This window comes from Musca autumnalis, unplaced genomic scaffold (genome assembly GCF_047663935.1).
Source record: "Musca autumnalis isolate F117 unplaced genomic scaffold, ASM4766393v1 scaffold_1, whole genome shotgun sequence".
Lineage (NCBI taxonomy): Eukaryota > Metazoa > Arthropoda > Insecta > Diptera > Muscidae > Musca > Musca autumnalis.
The window spans coordinates 263301727-263320326 of NW_027411644.1; the positions used below are offsets into that span (position 1 = coordinate 263301727).

The 18600-nt window shown below is 33.7% G+C and overlaps 1 protein-coding gene across 4 annotated transcripts; it reads right to left on the minus strand.

The window, feature by feature from the left end:
- Positions 1-7657: 7657 nt before the first annotated feature.
- On the minus strand, positions 7658-12633 carry Fer2LCH (ferritin 2 light chain). 4 transcript variants are annotated; one of them, XM_073961077.1, is made up of 4 exons: positions 12290-12633; positions 11795-11949; positions 11451-11477; positions 7658-8788 (listed from the first exon to the last, which is right to left on the minus strand). In XM_073961077.1, exons 2-4 carry the CDS (start codon positions 11907-11909, stop codon positions 8229-8231), a joined length of 702 nt encoding a protein of 233 aa, XP_073817178.1. In that variant the 5' UTR covers positions 11910-11949; positions 12290-12633; the 3' UTR covers positions 7658-8228. The 4 variants fall into 4 exon arrangements, with proteins under 4 accessions (XP_073817178.1, XP_073817179.1, XP_073817180.1 ...); XM_073961078.1 differs by lacking the exon at positions 12290-12633 and adding an exon at positions 12106-12217; XM_073961079.1 differs by lacking the exon at positions 11451-11477.
- Positions 12634-18600: the final 5967 nt, after the last annotated feature.

Consider the following 18600-nt stretch of genomic DNA (forward strand, 5'->3'; position numbering starts at 1 on the left):
GGGAAAATTAGAACGGGGTTTTTGTTAAAATTTGTTTGCTTTTTTAATATTTTTTAAACACAGACGGTATCTTAACAAGTCCAAAAAAACTGTTATATTAAAAAAATGTGCAAAATTACCCGTAAATGTTTATTTATAAGTCTGTCTGGTTACTTTCCCAGCAAGAATTGTCCAGCAAGAACTTTCTCAGAGAGTAAGGGGTTTTTATTCTCTTTTGCTAGAAAATTTTAAAAAGTAAACAGACACCTTCCCAGCAAAAACCAGCAAGCAATCAGCTGACTTGCCAAAACAGAACAATTTGTCCGCCAACAAAGGAAGCAGACACGTTGTATTTTATTAAAAATAAAAAAGAAAATGAAACAAAAAAGTATTTTTCCACTTTACAAATTTGTTCTCCATAAAACAATACAATTAGACGATATTATTTCCACAATAAAATTGTTTTTGATGTTCACAAACACAAATCAACAAAAAACTAAAAACGGCTGATTGATTGTTTTCAGGAAGAAGAAGAGCTTGCAAGTGCTTGCTAGAAGAAATTTGTCCAGCAAGAATTTGCAAGCTCTCAGTGAAAGAACTGTCAAAATGTCTCTCTCGAATCGCTCTCTTTTGCTGGTTTTTTGTGTTAACAGACGACTTCCAGCAACAATTGGTACAAATTGTTACAAATTTTAGGGTAACCAGACACAGCTTATGTTGTAACAACGAAAAAGAGAAACAAAACATAGCAACACTGGCGTGCAAGAAAGCCCATCTATGACTAACACACTGTCAAATGTTGCCGATATTCAGAATTTTGTGTGCCCTCTCTGTGCGCTTAATGAGAGCAAGTGAGGGTAAATTTCAATATAAAATGCATTGCAATTTATGCTCATTTGCTCTCAGTAGCGCCCTCCGCCTATCGCTGCTCTATACCAATGTCGTGCTTTGATATTGTTAAAGTTACGAAGTTTTTCGGCAATTCACACACACACGACCCGAACGCAACGAAAGAGCACACAAATGTTTTGATTTGTTTTTGTTTTGCAGCCCAACTAGCATTTGGAAGACTGTTTTTTCAAAAATCACATTGCGGAGTCTTTTTAGAGTCATTTTGGTGATCAAAAACTGATTAAGTAGTTTGTATGATCAGAAAGGGACTCGAATGTGACTCCCTGTAATGATTAAAAAAACTTCAATTTTTAATACAACAACAAATGTGTAGCAATCACAAATAAATCATTGATGTGCTAAAAATGTGACCATTTTATTTATTTATTGTCACATATTAATCATCTGGAAAATTGAAAAAGGCTTAATCAAAAAAGGGTCATGTAGGTGTTTGAAAAGTGATTATAATTATGTATCATCTGATCATATTTTGAACAGTTAGGTGATTAAAAACTGATTGTTTTGTTTTATTTTTGTTTGGTTGTAAATAATTCTCATATACACTTTCTACAATACTTTGATATAAATGTAACGTATAATATTAAAGGTATAGACAAACACAACACATGCTCAGGTTTTGCCAAGTGAAATGGAGAAGCAGTATACTAACCACCGCGCAACATAAAGGATAATTAAAACACATAACAAAGCAGAAAAGACAACAAAACAAAGGAAAGAAACAAAAAAGAATAAAAAGACATTTCTTTTAATTTATTTCGTCTAATAAAATGACTCATAAATGACTCCCTAAAGACTCATAAATGATTATAAACATGACTCAAAAAAGACTCGAAAAAGAGCCCCACATTAATCAACAAATCACCAATAAATGATTGAAATACGACTCGATAAAGACTTAATATTCCATCAGAAAATGGTCAAAAATGACTCGAAACTAATGCAGAGGAAGACTCATTTGTGATTTGTTTAGAAGTGTCTCCTGAGGTTACGTTTTCCTCCCGACAAAGGAGTCATTTATGATTAGAAAATGAGCTCATATTCCAGCTTTTTAATCGTGCAGTAGGATCAAAAAAGACTCGAATTTGATTAAAAATGTCAAAAAATGCTGGCTGGGAGAATGCAACGTTACTAACACACTGTCAAAAGTTGCAAATATTGAGAATTTTGTGTGCCCTCTTCTTGGTCGGCTATGCTCTATACTAGGGATGCACAAAACAATATATGTGAATGTAGTGGTAAGAGTACCAAATTTACTCTCCGATTGAGCACAAAATTTAAACCCAGCCAGCATTTTTTGAAATTTTTAATCAAATTCGAGTCTTTTTTGATCCGACTGCACGATTAAAAAACTAGAATATGAGCTCATTTTCTGATCATAAATGACTCCTTTGTCGGGAGGAAATCGTAACCTCAGGCGACTCTTCTAAACAAATCACAAATGAGTCTTTTTAGAGTCATGTTTATAATCGTTTACGAGTCTTTAGGGAGTCATTTATGAGTCTTGTTATTAGGCGAAATAAATTAAAAGAATTTTCTTTTTATTCTTTTTTGTTTCTTTCCTTTGTTTTGTTGTCTTTTCTGCTTTGTTATTTCTTTTAATTATCCTTTGTGTTGCGCGGTGGTTAGTATACTGCTTCTTCATTTCACTTGGCAAAACCTGAACATGTGTTGTGTTTGTCTATATTTTACGTTACATTTATATCAAAGTTTTGTAGAAAGTGTATATGAGAATTATTTACAACCAAACAAAAGTAAAACAAAACAATAAATTTTTAATCACCTAACTGTTCAAAATATGATCAAAAGATAGATAATTATAATCACTTTTCAAACACCTGCATGACCCTTTTTTGATTAAGCATTTTTTAATCTTCATGAAGATCAAAATGTGACAATAACGAAAAAGTAGTCACATTTCAAACGCCTCAATGATTTATTTGTGACTGCTACGCATTTGTTTTGTATTTTAAATTGAACTCTTTTTAATCATTACAGGGAGTCACTTTCGAGTCCCTTTCTGATCATACACGCGACTTAATCAGTTTTTGATCACCAAAAGGACTCTAAAAAGACTCCGCAATGTGATTTTTGAAAAAGCAATCTTCCAAATGCTAGCTGGGAACATGTTATTTTTAATAGATTTTCTTTATTTGTTTGATATGGTCATATTAAAGAAGTCATTTTAAATAATAAACAATAAATTACAAGTGTTAATACTAATGGACAAACACTATTTAAGTAAAACATAAAGAAAACAGTTCGTACATCCGTGCTTGTGTGCTTTCGTTGACGTCTCGCCAACGACTGAGCGCAAGAGAATAAAAAACAAATTTACGCTAGAGTACTGTTTTGTGCATCACTACTCTATACACAAAACACAACAGGTTCTTCACTTTGAACGGCTATATCCGAACCAATTTTGCTCCGTTCGACTTGCAAAATGTTGTGCCGAACACACGGTTATCGTTGGTTACGAAGTTTTTTGGCAATTCACACACATACGACCCGAACTCAAAAAAAAAGAGCGTGCAAGAGGGAGCAAATTATTTGATTTGTGACTGGTACCTTAAGGAGAGGACGGAAATGGGCCATTTTGGAAGTTAAACGAAATTTGGACAAAATATTAGGAGATCCAAATTGGTTGCCCCATTCAAGAGATATCGTGCAAACCATTTTAGTGATTTTTTAAAATATTTGGGTGAAGTACCGGAAGTTGTAGACCGGTATTGCCCATCTTCGAACTGAAACTAAGTTTGGACAAAATATGACGGAGGCCAAATTGTTGACCAAATAAGTTGATCAATAGAGTTTGGCAATCTCGTTCAATTGAACGATCCGGATCACTGTCCTCGTTCAAAGACGAATGAGTAACATCATAAAAACCAACGTGTGAGATTGAGTATACGCAGTTTTGTCAAAGAAATTACCGGTGTCCATTGAACGAGATTACTTACTTACTTAGTTGGCCCATTACAGAACATTTGTTCCATAGACCGAACTAAGAAAAGATCTCCATTCCTCTCTGTTTTTCGCTTGACTTTTTGGAATACCGCGCCTTTTCATTTCTTCATCCACTTGTATGCTCCATCGAAGCATAGGCCTGCGGATTCTGCGTGCACCGCCATGTGGCATGTATTCATACGCCTTTTTAGCGGGTTCATCATCGCTCATTCTCATGATATGGCCTAGCCAACGCAATCGTTGCATCTCGATACGTTTAACTATATGCATGTCTTTGTATAGCTTATATAGCTCGTGGTTCATACGACGTCGATATTCACCGTCAACGCAAATCGGCCCGTAGATCTTTCGAAGAATTTTCCTCTCAAACACACCAAGCACTGCCTTATCTGCTTGCGCAAGTACCCATGTTTCGGAGCCATACATTAGCACGGGTAGTATCAGCGTTTTGTATAGTGTTATTTTTGTTTGACGAGATGTGGCTTTGTTTTTAAATTGCTTACTTAGACCATAGTAGCATCTGTTGGCCAATACAATTCTTCTTCTTATTTCACAACTGATGTTGTTTGTTGTGTTTATGGCAGTGCCGAGGTAGACGAAGTCTTTAACTACCTCAAAATTGTAGGTACCAACTTCCACAGTTGGTCCGAGCTCTATGGACGCTTTGCGCGTCGACACCATCAATTTGGTCTTTTCGCCGTTTACCGCCAGACCCACTTTCGCAGATTCTGCTTCGACCTTCATAAAGGTATTAGTTACTTCCTTTACTGATCGTCCCATGATGTCTATGTCATCAGCATAGGCAAGTAACATGTGGCTATTGGTGTAAATTGTGCCATTTCTTTTGACATTTGCATCTCGTATTACCTTTTCCAGCAATATGTTGAATAGGTCACACGAAAGGCTGTCTCCTTGTCTGAAACCTCTTTTGGTACAAAATTCTTCGGAGAGGTTCTTTCCAATTTTAACTGAGGACCTTGTATCAGTTAAAGTCATCTTACAAAGCCGGATGAGCTTTACGGGGATAACAAATTCAGACATTGCGTGGAATACCTTTGATCGGAGGGGACTGTCGAATGCTGCTTTATAATCGACAAAAAGGTGAAATGTGTCGATCTGCATCTCTTGGGTCTTCTCTAGGATTTGCCGCAGGGTAAATATCTGGTCAATGGTGGACTTGCCAGGTCTAAAGCCACATTGGTATGGTCCAATTATTTCGTTGACCATTGGCTTTAGTCGTTCGCACAATATCCCTGACACTATCTTATAGGCAATAGGGAGAAGACTTCTGCCCCTATAGTTGGAGCATACAGTCTTATCTCCTTTCTTGTGGACGGGACGTAGGATGCTCAGGTTCCAATCGTCGGGTACGTTGCTTGGTATCATTCATCCCCTACGTCACCCATTGAACGAGATTGCCCAGCTCTATTGATCAGTTCGAGAGTTATCGTGCTCTCCATCCACTACGTATGGTCCATAGGAGTTTTTACAACTTTCGGTCTGTTTTTTCGAGAAGTATGGACTTGCCCCTGAAAACAACTTTTACCGTCGTAATTGAGGCAGAGAATGCAAGTTGTTACAACAAAAATCAATGTGATTCGAGAGCAGGTCCTAAACTGAACTTCTTCGAAATTTTGTGTGAGAGGTACCCAAAGGAGTGGACCAATTGAGTCCATATTGAAACGTCATCTAAGTCTGGCAGAGATTTCGATGCACATAAATTTTCCGAACATTTTCGAACTTTTGAGGGAGAGATGCCTGCCGGAAGGTATCTTGAACTAAGTTTGGACAAAATATTACGAAGGCCAACATTTGGTCCGACTCGGTGCGTCCGTTGGAGAGTTATCGTGCGCTCCAGCCAGACAGACGGACGGACATGGCTAAATGAACTCCAAATTGTCTGAAATGGATTTCGTCCAAACATACTTGGGGTCTAAAACAATTATTTCGATGAAGCACATTTTGCCCGTATGAAAGTGTATATACCCTCGTTAGCATAAATGCTGAGGGTATAAAGATGGGCTAGACCTTACAAATACGTAAATCGTGCGGTACCGTTATATGGGGCTATAATACCGAAACATGAATGAACCTATGTGCACTATTTGTTGGCGAATAATTTTTTTTACCACTGGAAACCCAAAATGCCAAAACACACATAATTTGTTCAGAGAACTAACTTTACTAGATTGTATTAAATTGGTAGGAAATTAGGTATTACTTTTACAATATTTGCTCAATGAATCCCCTGATAAGTGACGTCATTGGTATCAGTCAAATAAAAACTCATTTGTTTATCACGCGTTAACGTCAACCGATCGCCACAAAATCACCCTTATTACGGTTGGCGTAGTCGTAGACGTTCAAGTGACGTAGACGTTGTCGTAGGCGTAGTCGTAAGTTACATTTTTTATTTGATGAAAAATTATATACAACGACAATTTTTGACTTTTATAGCATGTTATATCCTTAACATATCGAAAGAAATACATTCGTAATTCCCAGAACGGATTTCTCCTTTTAAATATAACGTTTATTTTTTTGATACGACAAATCGGTATTACCTATGGCGTTGAAATACGAGGAAAGAGTCGTGACCGAGTTTGTAACCGACAGCATATAAAAATAGAAACAAATCAATTTCAAAAGATTTTTTGGCAATAATTATTAAAATATATTGGAAAATAACTATAATAAATACAAACTTTACTACTTTTATTCATTTGCATAAGATAAATTTCGTGTTTTTTATCAGATGAAAAAATTTCTATTGAAAATCTGTTAAAGTTCTCATTTAACGATTCATGCAATGCAAATTTCTTAGTTTTTGTTCAAGAGATGATTTCAAACGAATTATTTTACAATTAAAAAAATAAATATTTTTTTAATTTTGTATGAGAAAAAAATTGTCGTTGTCATAAATGTTACGTGGTAAAAAAAATATCCTTACGACAACGACTACGCCAACGAACACAAAAACGTCTACGCCGAACGCTTATTTTGATTGTAAAAACTGTGGGATTAGTCGTTCTTCTGAATAGTTTAAAAATGATCTACTAATAAATCTATTAATTTTTGTTACCAAAAGAATTCTTTAAAAATTTAAATTTTTGCTTTTTTGTACAAATAACATAATTCCAATTAGACGTTACGACACGTCAGTTTGCAATTTTGGATACGACAACGCCAACCGTAATAAGGGTGAATATCATATATAAGATTTTTGGATCAAATAAAAAAAGGGTAGGAGTTGCAAAAAAATTTTTTTTGATCGTCCTAATGTCCATATCCTATACATTTACCACATCTCAATTAAATGTCTGTTATTGCCTGTTTTATTGATTTATTTTCAGACGGAAGCAACAGCAAATGTACTGCGAAATCGTGTTTCTGTGACACTAAACAAAAATAGTCTTCCATTTTCTCTTTTAAGAATTTCGAGAGTTTTCCCATATTATCTATAACACCGAACAAATTATACCGCATCTCTTTAGTAGGTTGTTAATGAATTTTCGAGATACAGCAACTTTGGCATTGAGAATATGTAGCCAAAACAATATTCAACGATAACAAAACAAAATAAAGAAAAAGGCATATTGTATAGAAAACAAGAACACAAGTAAATTGAAATAAACAGATAAATTTGGTGATTTGTGTAGTTGTGGGAACAAACAAAAATAGAATATAAACAAATCGTAAAAACCTCAACAACCGTGAACCCCCAAAACATTATAAAGGTTGAGGTAAATGATAACAACATTTGTTTAATTTGACTCTCAGAGTGTTAAAATAAAAAATGCAATTATTTAATGGACTTAGCGTACCGCAATTTTTATTTTAATATTAATTAATTTCATATATAGGTTTTATGTGTTTAAATTAAAGTGTAATTATTTATCACATTAATTATAATAATAGAAAATAAAAATAATTCATGTTTTATACGCATGTTGCTTGTTTTTTGGGATAGTTGCTATATGCAAGCCAGAAAAAATTGATTTATTGAGTTTTCTTTTTTTAATATTTATTATATATTTTAAATTAATAGTAAAACAAAAACAAAAAAATGATAATGAATTTCATATATAATACTCAAACAATTTCGAATTGTAGTTTATTTCAAGCAAAAACCAGATCAATTGATAATTTTTTTTTTAAATGCTCAACAAAGAGAAGAATTTTTTGCATGATTGTAGAGGGTTGATAACGATGATGTTAAGACGGCAAGCTGTTGTTTCCGTGTGACGTAAAGGCCCTCCACTTTGTTGGTTGCTTTTGTTCCTCTCCCCTTCCAAACTCTTTGTTGCTAAACGTTTTGCTACTACTTGGTTTCTACATTAGATGATGTTGTTGTTGGATGTTGCTATTTTAGGAATTTATTGCTTTTGCAAATATTCATCGAACAAGTAGACAGCCAAAGAAGGATCTTGGACATTCATCAATTTAGACAAGTCATTGGCATAACCAGACAATTTGCGTACGGTATCAGCTTGCTTGGTCAAGAAGTTCTCTTCCATGTAGTGGGCAATTTCAGGGTCGCGTTCACTGGCGTGGAGGGCACGAGTGTGGACATGCATGGCACCAGCGCTCAATGTCTTCTCGTTATCCAGAGCCATGGCCAAAGAGTGCAATTCATCGACTTCCATTTGCATGCGTACCTTGGAAACAGAGGCAGGGCTTTCATGAACAGTGTTGAAGCTAACCTTACCACCACGGCTGGTCAATTTCTTGATCAAAGCAATGGTATCATCGAAGGAACGATCAGACAAGCTTTGGTACAATTTTTGGAAACCGGGACGATTCTTTTGGTAGTTGTTGAAGTAGGTGGCCAACAACAAGTAGTCATAGGATTTGGTCAATTGGGAGTTGACATAGGCTTGGACTTCGGCTTCAATGTGATCGATGCCACCCATACGGGCATTGCAAATGTTGGCACCTAATGGGGAAAAGATAGAGAAAAAATAAAGCAAATTAAAATCAAATGAAATCAAACAATGTTATCAACTAAAAACAGAGATTGTGGTAACGAGAAAACAAACAACTAAAAAGTGCATTTTAATAGTAGAAAAAAAAAAACTAGCGACAATTACTTTTTTGATGACATTTTTTTGTTTTTCGCCTGAATGCATCAGCTATTTCTTATCTATCGAAATCGAGATCACCTTTAGTGGGTCATTTGTTGTAAGCATAGAAAACTGATTAGAATTTGTATTATTTATTACGTTGTAGACAATTTTATGTTTCCGCGCGGATTTGAAGGTTAATGAGTAGTTTGATTAGGAAATTTGTTGTTAATAATACCTCTATATTACATTTTTGGTAACAGTAAAATTTAGAAGGGGTATTCGCTAATTTAAATTTTTTTAGAAACTATGGCGAAATGAGAAATTTGAAATCAAAGAATTTTAAAATGGACCGATATACAACTGGGAGTCATTCCATCCGATAGTTATCATGCCAACGAGTCATTTTAGTTGGTCACCGTCGGTTTTTTGAGCTTTTGGCCGAAAGAATAGATTTGTGCACGAAAATATATTGTGGTATCAGAACCACGAGGATTACCTTCGAAAAAAAATCCAAAACAATCCTCGAACTGCACTTAATCGAAAATTTTAAACTTTTGTGAGGGAGCTACCCGAATTTGTTGCCAGATGTAGACATTCATTGAACGAATTCAAAGTTTCGGCCAATTCGTCAGTAACGTGCTCATCAGTCATTTTATTTGGTGACGGCGGGTTTTTAATTAGCTTATGTGCCTTTACCTCAGAAAGAATGGACTTGCCCTGAAAAAATTGTACGGTTGTTAATAGGTCTGTTGCCTTCAGCAAAACTTTTTAGAAGTAGTGGACCGATTTAGACCATAGTCGAGGCCGATTTATGTCTGGAAGAAATATAACTAAGGCCATGTTATGCACCATTTTATAGAAAATTGTTTAACTTTTCTGGGGGGAAAAGTATTTTTCGAACATGATCTAAGTTTGGACAAAAAGTTATGAGAACCAAATATTGGACCAATTTTTTTCGAGAGTAATAAAGCACATCAACTGGACAGATAGATGGATGTATGAAACGGATTTCGCCCAAACATACTTGGGCTCAAAAACTATTATTTCGATGCGGCACAGTGAATATTAGGGCGATTAGTTCGAGAGTTATCAAGTTATCCAGGTAGCCTGACGAACGGACAGGGTTAAATTGAAAGTGTACATAACCTCGTTAGCGTAAAGCTAAGGGTATAAAAATATTGTGTAAGTTTCTGCACCTTAGAGGTTCTCCTTTCGAAAGCTATCGTATGCACCATCCAATTAATTTGTTACTGTAGACGTTTTTTAGAACTTTCGGACCATTATCTCACTGCTCACTGGCTTTAATATACAAATTATACCGCTTTAAGAGGGGCCACAAGAACTACCTAAAATTTGGAGAACAGTCCCTCAACATTTTTTTTAACCATAGTCGTAAGGGTATAACAATTCTTGAAGAAAAGGTTTGATATGTAATAATGTTGATGTACAAAACGTGGATCTTTGCGGTCATAAGGCTTTCATGACTTCTGAGAAACAGAGATATTGTTTTGAAAATATGACGTGATTCCTCAAGAGACATCGAACTAGGCAACAAGTGTCCCATAACAACCCATCACCTCGACATATTTGCAACAAAGTTTTCTGACCACCTTGGACTCGACGTGCAAAAAAGTCTATTAGTTCTATTAAATCATTGATAAAGTCATATCATTTCTCGTACCAATAATAATAAATTACAACTAATACGGTTGGAAGTGTATGATAATCTTTAAATACCCATACAATCAGGCAAATATCTTTGTAGAAATCTGCACTTCACCAGACTAATATAAAGACGAGAGCTTCGACTCGAATTGTCAAATCTATGACAATTAATGGGTCAATACTGTTTAGGCTAATTTGCTATGTTGTCTATGTTGTTAGATAATATTTAAATCGAGAGTCATTCAAATCAAATATAATATATAATTGCTCCACAAACATCCCAGATGAGACAAGGGAGACTTCTCTCATATTAATGAGTGCACCCCGATTCATATTAGCTCAATGATATGGGACAGACTGTTTATTGTCGAGTCCGAACGGCGTGTCTGAGACAGCACTTTTGTAGAGAAGTTTTACATGGCTGAAATGCTCAGGAAATGTCGCCAACATTACTGAGGGGTATTTTGCCACCGTTGAAAAGTGTTTTGATGTTGCCTGGCCGGGGAATGGAACCCACGACCTTATGTGTGCAAGGCGGGTGTGCATACCATTGCACCACGGTGGCACCCATTCATATCAAATACTTCACTAAGTTCTTATTTATCAAAATTTCTCCTACTCAGAACTTCGTATTTTTAGATTTTAATAAATATCGGGTTTCCTGATAATATTCTGACCATTGGTGGGCCTTGGACCATTTCTGGGGAATGTTGTGATGTGGATTTTGACTAGCTTAGAATCATTTCCTCATTTTCCATCAACAGTTCCCAATGTTAAATGAGACCTTCTCTGTTAAAAAAGTAATTGTTGCCAAACTACTAGAAAATTTAAATAAATTAATGAATTCTTAAAAATGTTCGTTCTTACTTTCACTAGAAAACATTCCCGCAATTGCTTTGTGGTTTGTTTTTCAATGATTTTTGTTTTTTGTGATAAAAAAGAAATAGAATAAAAAAGCAACCGGATATTTTTATGTTATCGAGTTGTGAAATTACAGAGATAAACATTTAACAGAGTAAGGAATGGGAACAGCATTACATAGAAATCAGAAACATAACATTCTATGTTAAGCATTTACAGATTTATGTTATAAACTTTCACAGTCGTGTAATTCTTGTAAGCCCCCCAAGATGTATGTTAAATTTGATCTCTGTTAATGCCACTCCACATTACATTCTACATTTCCATTAGTAAAAATTCAGAATACTTACCAGAGAGTGTGGAAGTGGAGGCGCAAGCTCTGACAACGTTATTGTGACAGACCTCCTCGGTATTGACTACGGCGCAAATAGCGGCGAGCACAGCAATGACAATGAACGACTTCATGTTTGGGGTTTCTCTCTTGTGTTCTTTGTATACAAAAAATCTACAAAACAAATTGGGGGAAAACAAAGAAGGAAAAATTATTCTAAATTGTAAAACAAGTAGAGTAGAAATAGAAATCACATTTAACACAAATTTCAATTTTAAAACATTTTTTCACTAATTATATTATGTTGAGTTTTATATTAATTTGCTTCACCTCTTTGTGTGCTTTTCTTCGTTGAAATACAATTTACGAATAATGATTTTTCTCTGAAAGCAATTGCTTTTTAAATAAAAAGTAACTATCAAATTATCTTTCAAATGTCAGAAGAAAACGAACACACCGTCAATAGGTATCCCTCCAATTATTTATCACATCAATGCATCCACAATTTACTTACTTTTTATTGGTAATCTTTTAATTCACCAAAATCTTTTCAAAGATTATGAAATTTTTTAATGAAGACTTTATGGTTCTTCACAATTCTAGTTTGTTTTGTTGTCTGCTACTCTGACTGGTTGAGTTGACGTTTTTGTACTGGCTGTTTATACATTGCCTCTATCGATACTTGTAGTAGCCTAGTAGCCCCCAAAGCAAAAGCTGACGTTGCTTTTGTTTTGCACTCATGTTTTGGTTCTCTCTCTACTCTTTTCAAATCAATATGGCGTCCATTGTTATTGTTTGGTGTGCACACAACACAGTAGCCTGTTTTTTTTCTTGTTCAGAGTGCGAAATACATACTACGTAGTGATTCATACCGTTACAAATATTCAACGTCAGTTTTTTCTGTGTGTTTTGTTGTTGTTTCGTTTGTAGGGTTGTCGTTTCTCTCTGTCAATGATAATCATATTACGTAGTTTGTCCATATGATTTTATTGTCAATCAATTTGTCTTCGCGTGATAAATTGATCCCCATTCCAGCACAGGTTTGATGATATTTTCTGGAACATAGCAACAAGTGCCAACAATCAGACAATCAGAATCATGGCATCTGCATTTTTTTAAGGTGATTGTGCATGTGATGAATACATAAATGAATGTAAATGGGAAACGTTGCAATTTATCACAGCTTCTAATATTGTCTTTTATTATTGGTCTGATGTAAAAGGACAAAATATACATGTTTGGAGGTTTTGAGAATCAAAATATTAAGATCTAAACTTGAGATGATAAATTTAATGTTATTGCCACTTTTATTTTTACGTAATCCGAAGTCATGGTAGAATAAGAAAAGGTAGCAGCAATACACAGCTGACTGAACTGGGTTGTAACGTTAGTGTCAAATTTCATATGACATTTTATACATTTATTTCTATTTCGATGTACATTAGGGACATATATTTTTTGAGAAAAAAAATATATCATTCGGAAAAAAACATTTCCCAGAAAGGCTTCTTCATATCAATGATATGTAACCTCCTCCAAGTTCGAACTATAAGCCGCGCAGTAAATCCCCGCTTGTAGAGGCGATACAGCGTTTGTTAATATGTGAGATATTTTGTTAAAATTTAAAAAAATAAAGCCCTAATAAACATGTGCTTCTTTGATTTTTAAAACAAAATATTGAAACAGCTTCTCCTTTTTCTATGAATTTGCAGCGACCCCAAACTTTTCTGCAAGAATTCTACTTTCTGCGAGAATTTATCCATTTAGTGGAATGATGAGGAAACATAAAAATTGAAAATGTAACGAATTTTCATTCATGTTTTCCAAAATATTGAACCAAATGTGAAAAATTATTAGTTTTTTAAATTCAAATAATTTATAGACATTTCCTTGTTTTGTTTACAAATACAACTGGCAATAACGTTACAAACAAAAACAAATTCCTTTGTGGTTGTTGTTCGAGTTGTATTTGTTGTAGTATTTACTTTACCTTATATTTTTTCTACCATGATCCGAAGTCTAGAAATCGGTCGTAAAATAGTGCTATCCTACATACAATATATGTGCATACATACATACGTAGGGTAACTGCGCCAATAGTCGGCACTTTAAGGATTTTGTTATCTTCAGTCTTATGTCCTGCCGAGTCTAAATGTCCGATTAAATTTAATTTAAGTTGTTATGATTCGTAATTTCGCGTAGTTTTAGATTATATAAACAAATACTGCCTTTTTACCAGTAGTCGGAACCATTTCCCAATTGTCGGCATGAGATGTTCCAATAGTCGGCATGTTATATAAATAAAGAAAAAATGCATACTTTACATTTATTTCTTACTAGCTGAACCCAGTGCGCTTCGCTACCCCGACTAAGGTATAATATAGTTTGACACATTTGTTTGTAGGCCAATTTGCTTCCAAATTTTATTGAAATCGGGTATACATAGCGTGTTCGGTGCATCAAATACATGAAATCGGACGAAAATATATATGGGAGCTATATCCAAATCTAAACCGATTTGGATATAATTCGGCACACTAATTTCTATACCGAATTCCGTCACACATTCCAAATTTCATTGAAATCGGAGATATAGCGTGTTTCGTGCACCAAATACCTAAAATCGGCCGAAAATTTATATGGAAGCTATATCCAAATCTGAGCCGATTTCAATATAACTTGGCAAATGTATTTCTAGACCAAATTCATTCACACATCTAAAATTTGGAGATGGTAAAAGATAAAATTCTATAGATATTTGCATACAACATCTAAATTTTTGGAGGTACCTCCGATTCTGATGATATATCTCCGGATCAACGCGGAATTTCAAAACATTTTATAGCCTATGTTACTTTCAGGCCATGTAGTGATATACTCTGAAAATTTGAGGAAGATCGGTTTAGCGGTTTTTGATTCCACAAACTTCAAACAAACAAACAAACGTACAAACATTTGTCTACTTTATATATATAGATATATTTGAAAGGACACTAGTTTCTACTTTTCTTATTTATATATGTATTTGATTTTGTTGATTTTGCTTCAAAAAGTACATATGTAAATTAAAAATATTGATTAAATAAATTAGTTCGTACCAATAGTCGGCAACTATTACCCAGTTGTATGTACTTCAAATCATGGCTAATTTACCTTAAATTCACTTAAAACTTCAGGATATAACATAGAATAATCAGTAGATTTAGCTAAAAATTTAAATACAACTTCTAGTACGAGCAAAGTATCACAAAAATTGTCTATATAGACAATTTGTTCTCTCTATATTTGTTATCTATATATTTTGCATTAGGTGTCCACTATTTTCAGTTTCTTTTATAAATACGTACAGTTAAACACCTAAGAAAGAAGAAAGAAAACCAATATTGTAAAAAATTGCATATGAATTGTTAATTTCTGCTAACAAATTATGTAAAAACTATACGGTTTTTGTTCAAGTCTCTTGGCATTGTTTCACAAACCAATATTCCGTAAAAATATGCAAAGTTTATAACAAATACAGTCAAAAACTAGAATTACCTACTTCAATGGGGTTCCAAGTAAAGAATTGCAAAATTTGATATCGGGATATTGGCCCGAAATATATATCAGTTTAGTGTTCTTATATTACATCAGCAACTTACACAAATAAAATTAATATGCCATGATCTGGCCTTTGGAATGTGGTAGTTGAACTTGTTTGTGATTTCTGGACTAATGACTATTAAATATTTCCTAATGTTGTCAGTGGAAATGTCTACCCAATTATTATTATGTCCGTGAACCCAATTTCGCATACTAGTTTGCTTGGTGCAGAATATGATACCCACACATACGGTATTCCAGCTGCTCCAGTAGGGATTTAGTTCCTATATTTGGTAGGTTTTATAGGATTTGTTATGATAGTTGAAGGTAATATCTATCTACCCAATTAGCAAAAATTAAGTCATTTTAATGCTCTAAAAAGTGGAAATAGCGCTGTGTTTGTTATAGGTCGTTTCAAAATACTGCATTGCGGGGCCATTTTAGGCCTATACTTTCCAGTGGTATTTTGATGTTTTCCAATCAACAAAATATAGAAAATTCTGTTAAAAATTGGGAGTTGAACCAAGTAACCTTTTCTAAAAGAATTCCAAACTGAAACCCTTATTTTATGGGAGGGAAGATGTCACTTCTCCCATACAAAATGTATATGCAAATTGACAACTCATATGTAAAAAACATATCGTGTAAAGTACCCATTAAATATGTAGTTACATGTTTTAATTGAAACGGAAACAATTTTGTTTAAGTTATTGGGTATGGTCCTGTAAAATACTGTGGTGTTATTGTTGGTAAAATTGTAAACCGAATATTATCAAATTTTCATTGAAAAATATACTAGACACAATGTGATAGAGACATTCTAAAACAATAAAATGTTCTAAAGAGTTATGTATTACATTTCAGCGAATATATTCCCCAAATATAACACTTCGAAAAATTTAACAGTTTTGGAGATATTGTGCAAAAATGCGTACAGTATAGCATTTTTAGATACATTATACATTTTGCAGTTTTTGGAGTTAATTAGTTCTCCAAATATCTTCTTCATGCTCTTATCAACATTGCTGCAGAGGTCATAACAAGATTAGAATTGGTTTCAGAGATATAGCCCCGATTTGCTCTGAAAAATCTATATCTAGCCATGTTTAGATGTGGCCATTAAATCTACACTAGATCTGAAGACACAAAACCCAAATAGGGTTTTTGTCTTTTCGGTCTGTGCTTTTATAAAGTCCTCAGCATATGTTGTTTGCATGCGATTATCTTAAAAATTTCGCGAAGTGTAAATGACAGATTAACAAAAAAAGAAATATAGCCTTTGTAAATATAGATATGTATGTAGGTCCATGTTTTAATATAGCCCCAATATAACAATGTCCAACCAAATTGGTTGAAATTTGATATTTTGAGATTTCATTGTGTAAAGAACATTATTATACAAACATATCTATGAACATAGATCCACGTTTTGATAAAGCCACCGGTACCGACTAAATTCGAAATGTATAATTTTTTGTTTCCATTTGATAACCATGTCCTCCAAAACATTTTACCCACACTGTGTGTCGTTAGCTATTATTAGTTTAAATTAATTTGCTGCAAGTTTAAATCTATCCTAGTTTTATACTTTATATTCTACGCCATTTTCAACTGTAATTCAGAAAATAGCAGTTGTAATTTAGAATTTCCATTTGACATTCAGATATTTTATCTGTAATTCAGAAATTCTATTTGAAATTCAGGTATTTTATTTGTAATTCATATATTCCATTTGAAGTTCAGTGAAGTTTTATTTGATATTCAGAAATTACATTTGATTTTTAGAATATTTCATTTGAAATTCAGAACCCTTCAATTATTTTTTTCAGAAAATAATTTATGAAATATAACTTAAATATTTACGTCTACAGAGAGAATTGCTAGCGTTATAAAGTAATTCTGAATTTCAATTAAAATTCTCTGAATTTCAATTGAAATATTTTGAATTTCAAATGAAATATCTGAATTTCAAATGGAAATTCTGAAATTCAAATGACATATTCTGACTTTGAAATGGAATATCTGAATTTCAAATGGCATTTCTAAATTTCGAATAAAATATCTGAATTACAAATAAAATATCTGAATTTCAAATAATATACCTGTTGTGCGATTCTCTAACACATTTTTGGAGTTACCGACAAAAATCGGTCAAATTAAAATGCTTATAATTTCGGTAATTACCGATGTTTCTCGGTAAGTTAGCGACGAATAAAAAGCGGTCGTAAGGTTCTACCGATAGCAAAAGTGCTGTCAACCATTATTTGTAAGTTTCATTCATAAATTTGCATTTTAATTTTACCGATTTTTGTCGGAAAAGTAAAAAAATGAGTTAGAGAATCGCACTACTGAATTTCAAATAGAATTTCTGAATTACAAATGGAATTTCTGAATTAAAAATAAAATATCTGAATTTCAAAAGGAATTTCTGAATTACAATTGCTATTTTCTGAATTACAGTTGAAAATAGTGTAGTCATCCCCAAGCATTAATAACATTAAGATAACATTTACAAAAAATTACGCAGGGATTTTGATGTACCAATTCGCTTTTGTTTCAGTCCATTGAGGACGAAAATACATTCATAACGGTAAATGTACGGAAAAACGAGGTTTCTCGGATTTTTAACTTTAAACGGGCATACTTACTTTTTATTCTTCTTATGATTCTTATTATTTTTAATATGTAGATAATAACAATCACGCGCATGAGGGGTTCGAATGTTAAATACAGTTGAACCTCGATTATCCGTGAATCGATTATCCGGGAACCTCCATTATCCGTGATAGAAAAGAAATGTTGGACTTTTTTTCATTTCTTCTATTTTTCGTTATAAACTTCATTGCCCGGGAGTAAAAACACACTATCCAATTAATCTGATTAAGCAAACAGAAGGTAAACAAACAAAAACTGGAAATACTCCCGTATTACACAATTTGTGTATTTATGGTATCACAAAAACCATGGGACAATGTTCATTCAGATTAATCTGATGATGATGATATTATGTATCCTTCTAAAATTTGGAGGATTACCGTAACGAATTTAATAAAAATTGCAGACTTTCATATTATTGTACAATATTATGTCATTTTTACTTAAAAAATATGTTCAAAAACTGCGTAAAAGCATTGCCTCCATTATCCGGGAAAATCGATTATCCGTAATGCCTCCGGTCCCGACCATCACGGATAATCGAGGTCCGACTGTAATACAAAATGTTAATAAATAAATCACCAAAAA